This window comes from Macrobrachium rosenbergii, chromosome 27 (assembly GCF_040412425.1).
Source record: "Macrobrachium rosenbergii isolate ZJJX-2024 chromosome 27, ASM4041242v1, whole genome shotgun sequence".
NCBI lineage: Eukaryota > Metazoa > Arthropoda > Malacostraca > Decapoda > Palaemonidae > Macrobrachium > Macrobrachium rosenbergii.
The window spans coordinates 37,617,285-37,636,520 of record NC_089767.1 but is presented as its reverse complement, the minus strand read 5'-3'; the positions used below and the strand labels follow the sequence as shown (position 1 = coordinate 37,636,520).

General features: G+C 36.7%; 1 protein-coding gene and 1 long non-coding RNA gene across 2 annotated transcripts in view; both read left to right on the top strand.

The window, feature by feature from the left end:
• Window positions 1–1,339: 1,339 nt before the first annotated feature.
• EMC5 (ER membrane protein complex subunit 5) lies at window positions 1,340–13,755 on the top strand. The gene is made up of 4 exons (XM_067129484.1): window positions 1,340–1,499; window positions 3,617–3,669; window positions 10,021–10,124; window positions 12,494–13,755. Exons 1-4 carry the CDS (start codon window positions 1,421–1,423, stop codon window positions 12,621–12,623), a joined length of 366 nt encoding a protein of 121 aa, XP_066985585.1. The 5' UTR covers window positions 1,340–1,420; the 3' UTR covers window positions 12,624–13,755.
• Window positions 13,756–15,252: 1,497 nt separating this feature from the next.
• Window positions 15,253–19,236, top strand: part of LOC136853646 (uncharacterized) — a 71,414-nt gene continuing 67,430 nt past the window's right edge. The window contains exon 1 of the long non-coding RNA XR_010857519.1: window positions 15,253–15,417. This is a non-coding gene — a long non-coding RNA (uncharacterized lncRNA). The remainder of the gene's footprint in view (window positions 15,418–19,236) is intronic.

Genomic DNA, 19,236 nt, shown 5'->3' with positions numbered 1-19,236 from the left:
GAACTTTAGCAATAAAAGCAGGATAGTCAGAAGCTTTCTCAATATTTTTCCTGTATATAGCACCAATAGCCAATGTGTTGGTACCTAGTCCTATTTTCTAGGTTATAATAAATACAACAGAAAATTAATGCAATGGCAATAAATTACAAGGTTCAAGAAAAGGTAATAAAAGAACAAGTAAAGATACCGAAATTATTACAAAGACATAGAGCTTTATAAAGTGACATTGAGACAGTTTGGCTAATAAGATTGAGCATAACTCAGAATCAAAGATGGTGTTTACAACTTACAATAAAAACAAAGGAGCAGAGGAACTATTACCTTCTCAAAGGAGAGAAATGAAGTTCCAAGGGAAATTTCATTTTAGCCTACTTTAAGTGGGACAACATCAGTGCAACAATGAGGAGGGCTAGACTGTTTAATAAACCATTGTTCTAAAAATAGCGGAGAATGTTTATTAGGGAACTGGCAAGAATCTTGAAGCCTTTGTATTGAATTTCCTGTTTACTTTTAAAACTGTAAGCTCTCATAGCAGAGCTCTCCTTATACCTGTTCTATGACTGACACTTCTGTGAGAGCCAGCGCATACGTGATGTGCGTTCAATATATTTTCCAAAATTGCATTTTTAAAAAATTATACAGGAGTACACAAATGCAGAGACAATGTCTTTCAAATTAACTGACAACCAGTGGAAAGGAAATTTTGAAAATGAAATTATACTTGCCCTAGGATATAAGGCCATTCAGACCTGATGATAATTCATGCCTCATAGATTTTGGAAATGTTATCAGTAGTCTTGGCCCATATATCATTCCTTGTCTTAAGGCATCTTTCAGCGCAATGGTTTCTCTTACTCCAGCAAGATCGCTTACTACAGCTTTGTCATTTCTCGTATTTTCTGCATAATATTCACAGAATATTTTCCCAGCCAGTTACAAGCGTCTCCATGGCAGACCACAATGGATTGAATTACATGTGTCAATTAATCGAGTGGGTATCAGCTTGATAATGACGAACCGTAGTCTGCAGATACCCATATTTGAATCTACTTGTTTTTCCAATCACTATCTCCTTTGTTATTCACAGATTTATTTGATCCTACATTGTGCATACTTGTTACAAATCTTTCATGGTCACAGGCTCAAAATTGCAGCTTTTTTTTCTGCAGAGATGCTCACTTCCATCTCCATTACGCCCGTGAAGAGGAGCAGACTTAGGAAGTTTTACTGCATTTTCCTGTTTTTTAATTATTTATTTTTTATTTCTTTTCATTTTGGGTATATTTATTTTATTATTCATTAAATCTCTTCGTACGATTTCCTCTTCTGCAAATTTTCTTTCCTGGTTAGCAGCCACTAGCCGTTGCCAGACGCTGAATTGTCATGCCGTAGAAAACGTTCAAAACAATCGTCGTCAACCATGGCTGTCATTTGGCCGAAACTCGCATTTTTCTTTGGAATTGTGTCCCTGTTTCATGCAGGATACTCAGCTGCGCAACGTGAGAGCACATTTTCTTCTTTTTACGCATATTTACCCAGACAGAAAATCATACAAAGTGAAAATAATGTAGCCTATTGAGTAGTGTAGAAGAGACGTATCGGCCTCCCTGGCATGATCTTGGATTATCCTACTCTTACCGTAATGTTAACAGTAAATTATACCTGAATCAAAACCACTCCTTTATTTTTGATATTTTTTTGGAGTGTATTGTTATCTCTCAGAAATTTTCTTTACCATTATATACTTTGATATAAGTCAACTTAGGCCATAGCCCAATACAGCCGGAAGTTTATCCTCTTCCGTATGTTGGCCTAATCACGTTAGGATGTGTAACCTTAGCAACGGTATTCGGTTAAATATCCAAACGATATTAATTCATTGTAAAAGTGGTAAAATATGGTTTTTATGAGAAGTGTTTTAGTTTGACACTGATAAATGTGACATTCTTTACCATCGGAGATGGCAGTGCCTGCTAGCCTAACACAAACCCCCTTTGCTTGGGTTATATTTGGCGGTATAAGAAGACACCCAGTGGGAACCTGGGGTTTCTTTGGCTGGGTTAATGACTGGAAAGGAGTGAAATGTAGATGGAAGGGCCATGTGGTCCGGCCTAGGCTACCCTGAACTGTAGCAGGCATTTCTGAAGGAATGTGACCTAACCTTTCTTGGATACCGTGCCCTTACCTGGCCGGTGTGCTGTCAGTGCAGTGCATGCTGTGCACTGCAGTGATTACTTAAGGTTCTTTGCAGCGTCCCTTTGCCTCCTAGCTGCAACCCGAGTCATTCGTTTTACTGTACCTCTGTTCGTAATCTTTTTACTCCTTCTTACTTTCCACCCTCTCCTAACAATTGACTCATAGTGCAACTGCGAGGTTTTCCTCCTGTTACAACTTTCAAACCTTTTACTGTCAATTTCAATTTCAGCTTTGAATGACCTCATAGGTCCTAGCGCTTTGCCTTTGGCCTGAATTCTTTATACTGTTCTGTACTTACCTGGCTTGGTGGGGGCGGTGATCAAAGCACTGAAACCTAGATTCATGTGCAGCGCACAAGAATATAGCAAGAGTTAATGTCTGTCTATCATTACTGCTTGATTAAGATGTAATGAGAATTTTATTTATCCTTTTATAATGCCTACATGCAGAACTTCATAGCTTACGAAATTATGTAACTGAAGAGCTTTAAAGTAGATGTGTAAGTGAAAAAGTAAATGCAGTTTTAAAAACCAACACCCAAAGGCTGTATTTAACATGTAACAGTTTAAGGTCAGCCATGTTGGAAGGTTTAGTTTGTAGCTAACCTGTGAAAGACTGGGCGTACCTTAACCTAGCCTGCTTACAACTATGGGAAATTCACTGTCCAAGTGAACTATAGATTATCTCCACCAAGGTTACTGTGAAATACGTTAGGCGAAGTTGATTCTACTCACAATCTTATGATTGAATAATGAACATTGCAGTCCACAGATTTTCAGTTCATGATTAAAACCAATTTAGAGAGTGCATTTGTCTGTGCTTGTTTCATTTAGAAAAATATTAAGTCTTTGTTCATGAATGCATAGGCTATATGCTTGATTTGCAGAAAGCATGGAAAGTTTAACTGTAGCTATGATTAATAAAGCATACTAATTATGGTTTTCCTTTTTACCAAATTCTTGATTTTGGTAACATCACGATCGTATTCTAAAGTCTGTAATTGAATTTCCAGAGGTCGGTCTTATAACTTGATCTTCAAAATTCAGGTATTTGTCTGATGAGACATTATTTACATATATATTCGGTTTGTTAGAAGGAAATCGGTTAGATCTGATAATTTTTCTTGTATTTTTCAGGTTACTCTATCATGTTTGTTTTATGAGATTGCACTTTACAGACATTTATTATAAATTTATAATTGAAGCCAAGCTTTCCATACCAGGTACCACATATCTTGTCTGCACTATATTACCTTGTCATTGTTTTGTTAAAATGTCAATGTCGATTCCTCTTTATAGGTTTTGTATTGCTTAATGCTAACAGAATGTTCTATATTTACATTATATATGTAAGACTTGTTTTGTAATTATGTGTTTTCTCTTTCATGTTAATATTGGTTTTGGCTGGCTATGAATGACAGATCGAACGTATATGCGCGTTACAGAACAAGAATTCATCTCTTTGCCGACTGACGTAAGTATAATGTTTATTTGTCATAATTTAGGAAAGTGTGTTTACTACAGTTTTATGAAATTATTTCTAGTTTATTGGTTTTCGTACGCAGTCATGCAAGTTTGTCATGTTTAGAAAGTATTCTTTGAATGAACGCTGGTTTGGTTGTTGAAGCTGATTAACAAGAGAATTACTGGTGCAGGGGAGAGTCACATTACTGAACTACCACTTTTTCTTCAGTCGCTGTCAAGTTCATGTACAGTCCGGGTGTAGGTTGTCGGTATTAGCTGGATAGTCTTCCTCCTCTCCTCATGCAATGCCCCCAGTGTTCTTATCTGCTGTCTGTTGGATCCCTGGGAATTGCTGGAGAGAGACTGACAGTTCATTGGGAAGGCAGACTAACTCCACTTTCCTTTGCTGTGCCAATACTTATGTTTTAGTCAGTTGCATCTTATGCTGTTAATACAGCCCCATTACTATTGATAATGGTACTGTTCTTGCTGCTGCTGCTGGTGTTGTTCCTGATGCCAGTGCACCTGCCTTAGGGAGGGTTCCAGAGATGCGATTGTTTATTGCTGATGCCGCTATTGCTGTCACTCCTTGGTTTTCCTAGAACTAGGAGCAAGGCTGGGAAGCACCATTCAGCCTCCCCCTCATTCTTTTCCTCTCCCACTCCTTGAGCTCGCTGCCTTCCTCTTCATATTCTTTTGATTGTTCTTGGTTTTCAGATTGAAGGAAAGCCAAGAAAATAGCTTGGTGCTCTTCTGTTAGAAGCCTCTTAGGACTTTACATAAGTGACAATCATTTCAGAAGAAGGCTAATGAGATATATCTTTTTGCTGGAGGATGGATGACAATGCTTTTAGATAGGCTCATGACTCTGCCTTTTTGGGGTTCTGGAGGGAGAGTTCCAATGTGTCCATTAATTCGCTGCTTATTTCTGACCAATTACATTTGTACAGTATTCGGTTCCCAATTGCTTGGTTTGGGGAAATTGATGTTACCCTATTCTGCTTCCCCATCTTCTCCAGACAGGCTGTTGTGTTATACATTAAACAATATTCTCTTCTGATCCAGTGACCCATCTCTTGATGTTCTTTTACTGTTATATATCCTCATTCAAGTACTTTGCTATTTAATTTACTTTTTATTGTGTTCTGAAGTGGTTATAAGATAACTTGTTTTGCTCCTGGATGTTGACTAAACTGCCAAAATAAGATCTTGTTAATAAAAAGCTGTAGGTATTAATTCCATGAAGTATGGCTGAACATCTGGGATGCAACTTCCAACGCTTCCTTTTCCTTTTTCCAGGCCATTAGGTATTGTAAGATTTTTATGTTGCATTTTAGTACACCATCTAATCAGCTTTCCAATTTTCTGTAGGTTTGACAGAGATTGAGTGTCTTGCCATATCAAATAGGGCGCCCCGTAGGGGAGTATTGCCGTCAGTGCACTGTTTACTTAAGGTTCTTTGCAGCCTGCCTTCGGCCAGTAGCTGCAACCCCTTTCATTCCTTTTACTGTACCCCCTTTCATATTCTCCTTCTTCCATCCTACTTTCCATCCTGCCGTAACAATTGATTCACAGTGCAACTGCGAGGTTTTCCTCCTGCTACACATTTCAAACCTTTTGCTGTGAATTTCCGTTTCACTGCTGAATGACCTCATAGGTCCCAGTGCTTGGCCTTTGGCCTAAATTCTATATTTAATTCATATCAAATGGATAAGGGTGGAAGTTCAGAGAAGAGGATGTAAGTGATTAACCAGGGTGCGTAAGACTGTCCATGTATCAGGACTCATGTTTGGCAGTTTTATACAAAATGAAGCAGAACATCAGCCCCACAGAGATTCAAGTAAATAGAGAGAGATTCCAAGTGGATTTTTCTTGTACTTAATATGTAGACAATTTAACCTCCAAGCGTAAATTTAGATCCTTTGTAATTGCTTTCCCTTGATTATGTCAAGTTGCTTAGTTCACAGGAATTAAAAAATCAGTGCCAGCAATGAAAAATTTCTTGAAATTTTGCTGATTCCATTTTTTAACCATGGTATTGTTTTATTGATGAAGTTTTGTGTAGACTGAGTAAGGGATTTTGGTATTATTTAATTTTTATTCTTATTGTAGGAGAAGTAAATGGTGAAGATATGTTTCACTGTAGCTAGTTAAAATCTTGGCATATCTATATATATAGTCAGTTAAATGAAAAATTGAATTATTATATCCTTGGTAAGGAATGCTCATAAACCTAAAAGGTTTGTGATACATACCGTCAAGTTTGATTTAGTTTTATAGAGTCAAATACCTCTTACATATTTGTTAGAGGTATTTGACTTGTTAACAATACTTTAATTTACCACAATTTATATTGCATATGTTCTAGAGAATAGAAATGGAAGTGTAGTTGGTGCCCTGTCAAATTGATGAAATTTTGAAACATGGAAGATTGACGTAATGGAAACGGAAAGGTAAAAATCCAAAAATATCAATGAAGGTGATGTAGGAAGCTGAAAGACTTGAATTTGTGTACTGTGGTCACGCCCTTTGTGAGCACGGAGGATTATCACTTGACTCGGACGAAAGGATTAGTGATCATAAAGCGGGAAACAACTCAACCGGGTAAATCCCAGAGATTCCCCCATCAGAGAAGCCATATTTTCTCGAGCATAGTCATATCTTCACGGAAGTGATGGGTGATAACGCGTTTTGATTCATCTCTAAAAAAGTGTTCAGTGTTACAGAATATTTCATGCTAATTAGCAGAAATAAGTTACATATATAGGAATACTTTTGATACTCAGGTTTCGGTGCATTTTAAAGAATATTTAAATGTTAATTTTGATAAGATTTCCTCTCAAGCACAGATATGATAAAAGAATATAGGGCAAAGGAGAGAGAGAGAGAGAGAGAGAGAGAGAGAGAGAGAGAGAGAGAGAGAGAGAGAGAGAGAGAGAGAGAGAGAGAGAGAGAGAGAGGCCATGAAAGTGCTGTGAAATCTCTCTGGAAGCCTTTCCAAAGCTTATGTGGTGCCCCCTCTTTGTTATGTATTGCTACTCAGTACTCTACATTATACTGTGCTAAAAGATGGACTGTTCCATTGACTTGCCTACGGTGATTGTGTGTGTAGCCGTGGCTTGTGTGTGAAGAAAAGTTCGCCAAGTAATTTACTTGCTGCAAATCATTTATTTCTTATATGTAGCAGCAAGGAGATCCCACTATCTGGGGTCATCTTTCACATTGTGATGGTTATTATGGCATATATCATAGTGAAAGGCACACCTGGTCATGCAGGTGTTGAAGTGGAAGGCCTCGATAGCTTGATACCCAAGAAGGAAGAGGCGTACGGTCCTATTGTTGAATCCCTGGGGTTCACTTTTGACGAAAATGGTATTGTGTCCAAAAAGGCTGGTTCCTTTGGAAGATGTGAGCCCACAACCTGTGGTAAGAGAGTTCTTACCCTGCAGCCTTATATGTATCCCACGGATGTCTTGAATAAATTGAGGGAGTCGGGTTTTAAAGTGGTCACGTCTGCTGCAATGCCATCGGGGGCAATTGTATGGACTCTGGAGTTGCACTGAAGCATTTAATTAACTCTGTCACAAAAAACTAAAAATCTTAGAATTATAAGTGATTTATGAGTGAAGAACCAAATAAATAAAATGCAAATCAGAGAGCAAATTAAACTCCCTGCCAGCAGTGATTGTAATGAGAAGTACATATGATTTAAATTTTCATTAAATTTTTATCAGAGTAGAGTAGATTTAAATTCATTGTCTGTTCTCTCACATATTAGAAAAGTATTACAGTGTGTAGACAGAATAATAAAAAATTTGTGATTAGAGACTGGTACAGTAAATGTAATTTTATCACACAAGTATTCAAGTGATAATGATGCTTTTGGTAGATACAGTAGCTGTAGAACATATTTGCAGTAGGGGAATGCCAAGAAATTCTTTTCATCTATGCAGGTGATTGAGTTTCAGGAGCCGAACTTTATGTTATGGTCTTAAGTGTTATGTAAGTGGATTTTTTGGTGAATATATTCTAGGGCTTGGAAGTTGAGTAGAGAGTTGAACTGGTTTGAACCTAACCTAACCTAACCTTTCTTTTCCTGTTTACTTCAGGCATTAAAATAGCTCATTATTTCTTTTAGTTTGTTATTTTCAGCTATATAAATTTTAGTACTACCATATTAAAGAAAGTTATCTCGTCTACAGACGGATTTTTACATTTATTTATTGCAAGTACGTAGTCTTCTATGGTCATCATATTAGAATTGAAGTGCATGATGGTCATACCATTGAGCTGAGTGTGATAGATGCAGACCACTTTTCATGAGTTTACATAATTGGCTTGTATAAATATTTCAAGATCATTTAATTTCTATATTTTATATTTACTTTTGTCTGCTAGGCTTAAAGATTCACATTTGCATGGTAATTTAATTGCAATAAGGGTTCTTGATATGTATTTCAGCTACCATATGGGAAAACAAACCAATTAGAGATTGATAAAATACTTGTCTTATAATTGACTTTCAGTGTTAAAAATATAAATTTATTTTAGTGTTAAAGACAGGAGATTGTTTAACTAAAGGCTCTTCTTGAGTCTGTGTCATTGAAAAGCTTGTAGTGTATTTCATTAATATTACATTGATGCGTGTCCCATGGAAACTGTTAAGGATTTTTTGTCTTGCAGAATGAGAGCACATTAAGTAGACCAGGAGAGTTTTAGGGAACTAGATTTGTTTCTTTACGTATTCAAATTATTTTTGTTATTGTTACATTTGTGGATTGTTTTTGCTCAGTTTACTAATAAGTTTAGGTGATGGCAATGATGCAACTTTGGCTTTTGATATCCAAAACTTATTTTTTGGGAGATTTGAAAAGAAAGTGTGAGTGAATCTAAAGGTGGCTTTTGGTGTTGAAATTAGGTTGTTTTTGCGGAAAATTGTCCACAGATCAAAGAAGTGCTAATAATATATTGTACATTGAAATAATAGTTTTTTTTACTTTGCATCACATAGTAGCTAGTAGCTTTGAATGCTGTGCAGAGACATTCATGCAAATTAATTGCTCTTTCATAAATTTAGAATGAATGCAGAAACAAGTTTTGATTTTATTGCCATTAATTATTTGCAGCCATATGTTATGGCAATATTTTGTGGGTCTCATATTGCAAGTTAAAATGTTACAAGAGCACATTTGGTAATTCATCTCTAGTGTAATGGACTTAAAGCTATAAAATGTTATTTTTCAGATGAAGATATAGAAATATTTTACTATAAGATTGCATTTATCAGTATTGCCAAGAAACATGTCACAAAATACCTCTGAAATAAGAAACATGAAGAATAGTTTTGAATCTATAGAGAGACTGTCATCCTGTTATTTCTAGGACAAAGAATTTTAGAGCACTGCTAAAATTCAGCATATGCAATGGCTAATTCTCTGTATGAACATCATTCTTATCAGGAACAATGTGCATAGCTCTGTTCAAACTCAGAATTGTTGTTGGTAAGAAATTAGGTCTCAGGGAGAGTAGTGAAGATTAAACTAGGGTCCAGAGCCACCCTTAGAGCATTTTTCAGACTTTAGAGAGTCTTAGGACAAAAGCTGATGCTTTGGATCAATCAGGCTTGCAGTTTTAGAATTCCATGAAATCTATGTTGAACAGAAGTATTTTCCCTAACCTGCTTTTCTTCTACCTCATTATTTTCACATGAAGAAAGTCATGTTGCCATCCCATCTGTTAAGGACTCTTGCACAGGTGATGACTGTTGGATTTCTGGTGATGGGGAGGACAGTATTATTGATTTAGATGTCCTGGTCATGGTAATTTATAACCTACCAGGTCCTTAATGTCCTTTGAATTTTCTTCTGAAGCCTGTAGTTCATCAGTGGATAGTGATTGCACTTACACATTGCCTCTTATATCGGAATCCTGATTATGGACTTCAGACCTTGCTAAAGTGGTCAAGCCAGATCTGAATAATTGTTCTCTGTCAAACAGGGAGAGCAGCTTCTACCCAAAGTCACTGCCTGACTGAAAGCTGGAAATAAAGGTTATGTTATTGTAAAGATGAATCAGCTTCATCACCTAATTGAAATATAGGAAGTTTTTGGACTTTTATATTGAGGCTCTACTCAAACGAGAAAGCTGTCATCTTTTTGTTGTAAAATCAGGAAGTAATAGGTATGGTAAGTAGAGTGGAAAGTTTGTTCCAAAGTGGATTAGGGTTTAGCATAAGCATATGTATGGCTTGTTAGAAAGGTTAACGTGTACTGTTGTAAGGTCTGGTAGAACCGTTTGTTTGTAGAATAGTGAATGCATGACTTGAATTTCTTAAAGATTCTTCACAAGTTCATTCTTTCAGATTGGTGTGCAAGGTCTCCTGAGTCTTCTTCTGGCAATGTATGGAATTCTTCACATTGCTGGAGATTTCAAGGAAATTAGAGCTAATGTACAACTTCAAAACAAGTAGGTTATTTCCTCCAAGTTCAGAATGTTGTATATAATTCATCCATATTTATAATACTTTTTATTGCATGGTTTGTTCATTGTAAATGATCCATGAAAGTGATTTGTCTTTAACACTTTTAAGTTAATCTTAAATGAATCTTGAAAAAGCTTGTTCTAAAAGGGTTGTAGGTACAGTATTCAATTCATGTCATTTGAGAAGAACTCTGCAAACATTATGAAGTACTGTAAAATAAATGTGCAAGTATCTTGACGACAAGGGTTTTGAAACCAAAGGGGTTCGGAATAAAGGTACTTTAGCCTGTGCATGTTTTATTGGAAATCTGTGCAATCTTTATTAGAAGCTGATGAAATGCTTTCAGGAATTCTGTTTTTTCTTGTTTTGTGTACATTCCCCAAAAGGGGGACTGGTCGGACTTCCTGCCTCCTCTTTCTGGTGGCTGAAATAGAGACCGATTAGTCTTGGCTGTAACTGGCCTGACTGGGGTGTTAAGGTTGGATCTCTCAGGTCGTCTCAGGAGACCCATAGGTTTTCCTTCCTCAGGTATATGAAATAGAAGGTTTATCAAGGAAGCTGGGAGCAAGTAGTGGTCTAAGATGTCTCCAGTTCTGAGATTATTACCCATCCATTATATTATTAATGAACTTTTGGTTGTTAATGTGAAAACTGAATAATGTGCAAAGCATTATTAAAGCCAGTTTCTGTAACATTGTTTACAGGCATTTATTTGATTATTTGGTTTTAATTCTTCTCATTAATGGCCTTTCGATTGATTTACTATAGTAGAAATCTATAACATGGACACTGAATCCATTATGTTGACTTGGACACAAATGCAGTTACTAATTAGTAAGGTTTGACATGGCTTTCGAGTTGGACTCAAATACCTTGAACTAGGATTCTGTCTTGGCCCTGCAAGCTGGGGATTCTACTACAACGTTGTTTTAAGCCCAAGGGGCCCATTAGGAAAAGCAGCTCAGTACCGTAAAAGAATAACATGAAGAAACTTACAAAGTTTTGATGACTGACCTGCATGACTTGGAAGATCATTCAATAGATTAGTTAAAGCTGGAATGAAACATAGAAAACTGATTGATATTGAGTCTTGCAAAAGGCAAAACTTTTGGGAAGCACTGGGACAATATTTAGCTGATAGCTTTTGTCATGTCATGCAAGAAGGATCTGTAATACGATGAGAGGAGAATTTAAAGTAAATGTCATAGTTGTTGCCTTTTCACCGTTGTACCAGGACTGGAGTGCTTGCATCAGTATGAGGGGGTCATTTATGTTGTGTGTTATTAACTATTGAACTTTTTTCTATCTGTCTGTAATTGCTCACTTTACTGGTTAATTTCTGTATGATAAAGTTAAGTTTATTGTAATTATGTATTTCCCTTAGCACTAATTTTAATATCTGTCTTCAGCTGAACATCCCCAGGCAGCTATTGAGATGATGTTGCATTCTGAGACAATATTTGTTCTATTGCCAGCAGTTCTGAAATGAATTTTTAGGCTGATATTGAGGAGGAAATCATGATAGACCCCAACTTTTTTTTTTTTTATTTGTGTGCTTAAAGCAACTTTTCTGTATGTTTACACCTTATTCGTCACAGTCAGTAAGCTACTGACCTAAATTATACACATGATTATGAAAATCATCTTTAAAGATACTACTTGTTCCAACTTAATCCTAACCAAACTTAGTACTGTATAATTATATACTACTGCACCAAGTGTCTTTTGAAGGATACTATAAGATGCTAAACCTGGCAGTATCTTGACCTCAGATTTAAATGTTTTAACATTTTCGTGCTTTGCATGTATTTTACTTTCCCTCTTGGGGTATCTTTTATGAATTTTGTTTTATGTATGTGAAACCTGGATGACCAGAAAGGCAGTGGAAAAGAGATTGAAAGCAGGAAAATGTGGAAAAGAGTTGTGAATGTCTTAGATGAAGAGAGTAAGGGGAGAGAAATTTGGAAGGAAAGGATTCTAAGAGGAAAATTTTGAAAACAAATGAAATGGTACCTTCAGTTTTTGGGATATGTCAAAAAGTTTAGGGATGTAAAGGTTAGGAATGTTTATATTTGTCAAGAAAAATTGAGGTGAGGATGGTGAGAGAGAATTTTTTTAAAGGAATAAGGAAATTGATAGGAGGAAAGGAGAGAACTGCAGAGTAGATTTAGATGTTACGAGATAGAATAGCTAGGAGGCTCATGGCTGCCAACTTCCTTGGAGACACCAAAAAATTTAGGAAGACGAATGGGAAAGCTCTAGTTTTCCTTAAGAATAAGGATTTCAGCCTTTCACAGTCACTAAGTGGATATATGTATTACAAATGATGAAGGCTTTGTTTTCTACTTTTCAGATCTTGGGAAACTGTTGGCAACAGACCTACATTTTACACCTTTGCTCATCGAGGCCGCGCCCTCAGCCCAAACTACGTGGCACCAAAGTCTAAAAGTGCCATGGATGGTGGGGAAAATGTCTCATCATGAGTGAATAATTAACTTTGATTTTAATATTGTCTGATTTTTGTACCTGCATAGTTTTGACTCACGGTATTGATATCAAAGGCATTTTCTAGAAAGGACTATTATTGTAATGAATGTTGTATTCCATGATAAGGATAATTTCCATATCTTTGCTGTAAATTTATGTAATCACCTTAATTGATTGGGAATAGATTGCTAGTTTAAATGAGATCCGACATGAAAGTACCAATTTTTATTTTGTGTAATGCTTGTGAAATCTTGATCTTGTAAGGAATGTATGGCAATGTAGAATAGTTGAGCATCATTTGCCTCGAACAACATTGACTTCAAAATATCCTGTCATGATGGAGGCTTTGCATTTATATGTTATACCTCTGTTTATTACCTATATTTTTCTTTTTTGAAAAAAGATCGTTCGTTATGTTTACTTAGTCACAATATTTCATATTTACCTTTGTTGTAATAATTGTTTTGAACAGTATGTAAATCTGAGGTGTTAAGCAGTGCATTATGTCCAACTAAAAATAGCTGGAGGAACTATATTTGATGTTAGTCAATGTCAGGAAAGACAACTTTTTGGAAAAATAAGGACTATGATGGGAATTTTATATGTACTTTATTTTTAAATTACTGTTCTTGAAAATGTTGCAGACTCAACCCTGGATTTGCTTGGCAGTGAAAAATGTAAAGTACTGATGCTTTGCAGCATACAGTACTTTAGGGGGCATTGAAGGTTTCAGCAAATTATTAAAATTTTTGGTACTGAAGTTGAATGCGTTTGCAAATACAGAGGTTTAAAAAGTTCTTGACAGTTTGCTGAAAACTTGTTTAAAAAGTTCTTGACAGTTTGCTGAAAAGTTGTTTGAAAGGATAAACAGCATTGGTCCCAGTTGGTAATGTTCTTGGGTTGAGGGATAATTATTAGTTGGAATTGTATATGGAAAAGTACACAGTACTTAAACACACTGCAAACTTTTTTGTCATTTGTAACTGTACTGTATATAGATTGGTTTGATCCTTCTTGTAGAAGTATGAACTATGTTTGTTCTCTGTAAATTAATTAAGAGCTTCTGCATTTTTCTTTTATGTAAATTATAAGATTTTATAGATTGAAATATACCATTTAAGAAAATGAGTATTGTAATTTTTTTCCTTTTGCTTACATGAATTGCACTGATTAAACAATTGAATAAACAATACAGAACCTTTGTAAGGTTTTCTGGAACAATCCTTTATACAGTATGTGAAACAAAAAAGAATTTTTTTGTTGCAGCTTAATTTTTATATCGACTTCCACGTACAGTATGTAAAATTTATGTTTACTAGTAAGTTGATTTTATCACGGTCACCCCTCCCTAGGCCTTATATGTAATCCTGCAGTTCACAACTTAAGTTTCATACCAAAGGTGTAGTTAGAGGGCAACTAAGGATCTGGTAAAGAATAAGACTGGCCCCTGACAATTAACAAAGTCCGTTATGTAACTGACCCTATGTTACAGCCAACACCCGAATATTTTATACAATACTTTATGCAACTAACCGCAATTCTACATAGTTTCTAACTTAAACTAACCTGTACTTCACATTTAATATTCATTTTAAGTGTTATCTAAAAATGTGCAACACCAAAAACGGTAACCAAGCAAACAATAAGCACACAAATCCCCTAAGCTGAGGTGTTAACTGATTAATCAAGCACTACTGTTGGGGGATGAGTGGGCAAAACTATAGGGATGTGTCCAGATGTCCAGCTGTGATTGTAAGTACTGTCTGCAACATTGTATCTGGTTCCTCTCCTTTTATTTTTTTGGTGGTTGAGTGGATAATATAGTTTAGACCTAGTATTCAACTGGTAAACAGTTGAAATTCCCAAGGAGGTGGTTTGTCCTTTCATCTGGTTCCTTGTTAGATTGCCTGCGTTATCCTCTGGTGCACAGAAATAGAGATATCGACAGACGTCCTGGAAATTGCAAATGTGAGACTAATATTTGTTCTCGACCTTGTGTATGATCATGGTTCAGCTGTGAATTCTTGTTTGGAGTGTGCATAATGCATTCATAGCATAATTTTATATCAGGGTTATCACTGTGGGAAATTAAATGTTACATAATGCGCAGTCATTAAGATGCCTTTCAGCATAATGAGGACGAAATAGGAAATGGATGTTTGCCTCCATCTGTGAGGAGTTGCTCATTGAAGATTTTCCTTAATATTTTTGTAGAACCTTATTGATAATGTTTGCAGCTTTTGCCGTACTATAAGAAACCTATGATATATCATGTTTCAAAGATAACTGATTGTCTAAGTTGTGAATTTTATAAGGATATTTCTAGTCCTATATCAGAATTGCCTATCAGTCATAGATTCATGCTGTCCCGATTTGATTTCACGTCACTTGAAAATGAAAATTTGAAATAGAATAAAGTTTGTAAATTACCCATTACGTAAAGATTTTTACAGTTTTATATGTAAAATAGTTCCATGAAATATACTCTTCCAAGTTCTTGGAAGTGCATGGTTAATTGCAATATAAACTGAAGAGGACGTTGATGCCACATGCACGCATTCGAATGCAATGTTGACACCGAATTCAAGGAGTTTGACGTAAAGCCAAACGAGAGTCATTGCCCTCAGTTTTGAAAGCGCTCCATGATCCTTATTGCGTGATCTCTGTGACGTAATAGTGTTTCCAAGCCTAAATTGCTTGTGTAAGGTGCGTGCTTGTCGGTAAAGTGAATAGTGTATCCTTGGTGGGTACGTTGACCTGTCAGTGAACTGATTTGACACGGGACACGTGGTAAGGGATTATTTTGCTCATGGTTTTAAAAGTGGTTTGGTTTCGCCATTTTCCTTCTGGCCATTTTGCTATTATATAGGCCTAGGCGTATTTTTAGAGAATATATTTCCATTCACACGATCGTGGCAACTTCAGACTACATCACTTCTGATTATTTTATGTATATTGTGGTACGGTACTCAAACATTTTTTCCAATAGGCCGTAGTGTAATTAGCTTAGGCTGTATCAGAATTGAAAAATTTATGCTCCTGTATCTGACTAACATTTTGCCCAGGTTCAGGATGATTTTATTGCTAAGAGATTTTATGTTGTAGGAACCTTAGGCCTATTGAAGATGATGCGTAACAAGTGGCCATTTGCATGTTTTCCTTATTTTGGTGACGGTGTTTATGGAATATGGAATGTAAAATTTAGACAAAAGGCAGGGACCTTTGATGCCATTCATTGCTGAAAGGAAATTGAGAATATAAGGTTTGAAAGGTTTAACAGGGGGAAAACCTCGCAGTTGCACCATGAAACAATTGTTAGGAGTAAGGTGGAACAAAAAGAATATGAATGGAGATACGGTAAAGGGAATGAAAGGGGTTGCAGCTGGGGATCGAAGGGACCCCGCAAAGGATCTTAAGTAACGCCAACTGTGTACCACACGAGGTGCACTGGCGGCGCTACCCCTACTGGGGACGGTATTGATGAGTATTCATTGTTATTATATTGTGGTAGTGTTAGTAAAAGTAGTGACAGCTTGTTATTGGCCTTAGCCTATAATTTAAGAGCCCCAGATAGGCCTAGGCCTATATTATTTGTGATCACAGTCTTCCTCCCGTCTTGTTTTGTGGTAAGTTCATTTCCGAAGACGTTCTTAAATACAATCGGCAAATTTCGTGGATGAATTTTAACGGATCTTAGAGCTTTGGCTCACGTGGTATAAATTCCTAAGCTGTCCCTTCGAACAAGGTGTGTAGTTGTAGACCTATCAATTTTTATTGGCCAAGAGCTGCAGCAGTTGGTTCCCCCAAAGTTTTCCCGAGTTCAGAGAGGGCTACATCTCAACTCAGGCCTAGGGCTGGGTAAAACTGCAAGACTACTACCTCGGCCCGTTAGCGCGGTCACCACAGGTTTACTTGCAAAATGGGCACATGTTTAGTACCAGCCCTCGGGGGTGAATGTAAAAACATAAAACGAAATATGAACATAAACAAAATGAAAAGAAATATGAACATAAACAAAAGACGGTAAATATCTCGGTAGGCGACTGGTGGGAATCAGGCCGCTGTTAGTAGTCTGCAATTTTATCCAAGGCTGTGCCATTTTTGCATTTTATGTCAGATAGTATTGGAGGTTCACTCGAGTCATTGGTGCATTGGTCACGAGTATGACCAGGAGAATGACATTTCCCGGTAGAGATTCAAATTGCTAATCCATTGAGAGGCTTAGCCTTCTAACTATGGAGTGTGAGAGGTTTTCCTGTCAACGGGTTAGCAGTTTTAGTCTAGTCCGTCGAGAGACTTAGCCTCCTACCTATGGAGTGTTTCCAACGCAGTAGGTGATGGTTTGTATTCACGTGGGAACAGTATTGGAACTTTAAAAGTAATTTGCATGTTTCCTAAGTATATAAACCGGAGCTTTTTATCATAAGCCTAAATCAATCACCCCTGATATGCCGGTTGCCAAAGAAAAAAGTGTTTGAATCCGGCAGGTTAGTCGAGTACCCCTCCCCCCACAATCAACCTACCAAGGCCTTGCATCCTACCACAGTTAACCACCAACGAATAATTCCAGCTCGCTCTGAGGAATACCCCTACATAAAGAGTTGTGGTTTGTATACTTACGAAAGTACAAACTACTTTAAAAATATCTTGATATTTATAACTGCCAAATCCTGGAAAGTAGCGTGGGTTTCGATATTGATAGCATTGTGATGTCAAAGTAAATATCTTTCCAGGGGGAATATGGCCATTTCAATTTTACGTAATACGAAAACTTCCACTAAAACGAAGCATGACACTTATTCAGCAAATGACATTTAGCTGTAAAATGGCCAAAAACGTTCCTAAAAGAAATGCTCTTCTTGGACGAACAAAAGTTCACGTCGGAGATAAATGGGGCGTTAGAGACTAGGGAAGAGAGAGAGAGAGAGAGAGAGAGAGAGAGAGAGAGAGAGAGAGAGAGAGAGGGGTGGAATGTCCCTGCTTTCTTAACAGGGGACATGGCATTCATTCAGGTAGAATGTTTACTTTAAAATACGAAGCTAATAAATATTGATATCGTTCTTTGCTGGACCAAATATGCGTTGTGTGTGTTCCTAATAGTGAACTGTATTGGGTACAGAAGATGCTGGTTGTCTCCCAAATGCACAGAGGGGAAAGAATGTTTATTGCATATTTGTTTATTTTTTTCGCATTTCACATCACGAAATAGCAGTTTTCTCCAAACGACGTTATTTGCAAACAGGAAAGGAACTTTTCTTTCTTATTGTGAATGCACTTCGCTGCACGGAGGAAAAATAAAAACGTTTTATCGGTGATTATCATAGGAAGTCTTCGTAGAGTATTCTGCATCTGAAATTCTGACCTCATTGTCTCAGAAAAAAAGATTTTTTTGAGAAGTCACTCTCATACAGGCACATATCTTAGCATCATTATATCAAGAAAATAAAAATATTTCGAATGCAGTAAATATTTCAACCCTTCGATTTCACCAGTAAAATTTTTCATCCTTGCGATAAAACTGTAAGATAAAAAATGTAATGCCTTTGTCCCCATCATAACTGTAAACACAAAAGGCCATGCATGGCGCAGGTGAAAATATATTTATTCCCGCCAGAATTCTAAAATTCTTAGGAAGTAGAGGCAGGGCCACCTCTTACAAACCCGTTATTACTCTTGACAGCCACCAAAGCGACTCCAACAAGTTCGACCTTTGCTGCCATTTTCTTTCTTTCGTTTTTTCCCATTTTCTTTTTTTTTTCACTTCCAAATCCTTTGAGATTTTTTCACGTCCTTTTCTTGCATTTTTCGCTCTCTCTCTCTCACTCCAGCCAGAACAAATAAGCACCAATTAAATAAAGTGAGCGTCCGTGCGTGGTTGGTGATTTTTTTCTTCTTTTATTATCTGGAGAGTGAACTGGAGTCTTCTGATCTCCAAAGGGGGCTGTGGTGTCAGAAGCTTTTACTACTGATTTTCCAGAGTGGATTTTTGGTGTCAAGATGGCTAGGCAATAATTCATGGGGTTTTTAAAGGTTTCCTTACCTCTTCTGGGTATAATGGCGTTGTCATTCAGCTCTGAAGGTAAGTTTAGTGTCATAATCTTCCAATTTCATTACGAAATTTTCAGCCTCATAAACATTGATTTTTAACTCTAAAGGACTTTTGATTTCATTTACGTGCAATGTTAGGATGAAACCCTGATGTCATAGTGAATGTTGAAGGCATGAGCAGTTATTTTCTCTGATGATGTGGCTCAAGGTATGAATAGTAGATGGTGTTTTCAATTAAATGCTTTGTGCTGTTTCATTTTGTTTGTAATATTATATGAGTAGGTTTGTTTGGTATTCATATGGGGTGTTTGGTATTCATATGGGGGTCAAGATATCGTTTAATAATATATAGAAATGGGTGTATAGGCTTTATATAATACTTTGATCCCTGAGGGGCTAATACTAGGCTTATACACGGTCGTCCCAATGAGCTTCTGCCATGTTTAGTACTAGCACCTCGGAGGTGACGCGTAGCCCTGGGTGGATATTTTCATATTGTAACTGGATATATTGACGAATATCGTGTTAAGATTAAAGTACTTTCAGTCATCAAACGTCTAG

Excerpts from the sequence above, each read along its gene's own strand:
- EMC5 (XM_067129484.1), top strand. The coding sequence starts at position 1,421 with ATGGCTGTCATTTGGCCGAAACTCGCATTTTTCTTTGGAATTGTGTCC. Across the intron at positions 3,670-10,020 it reads TCATCTCTTTGCCGACTGAC|ATTGGTGTGCAAGGTCTCCT; the intron begins GTAAGTATAATG and ends TCATTCTTTCAG. Across the intron at positions 10,125-12,493 it reads AATGTACAACTTCAAAACAA|ATCTTGGGAAACTGTTGGCA; the intron begins GTAGGTTATTTC and ends TCTACTTTTCAG.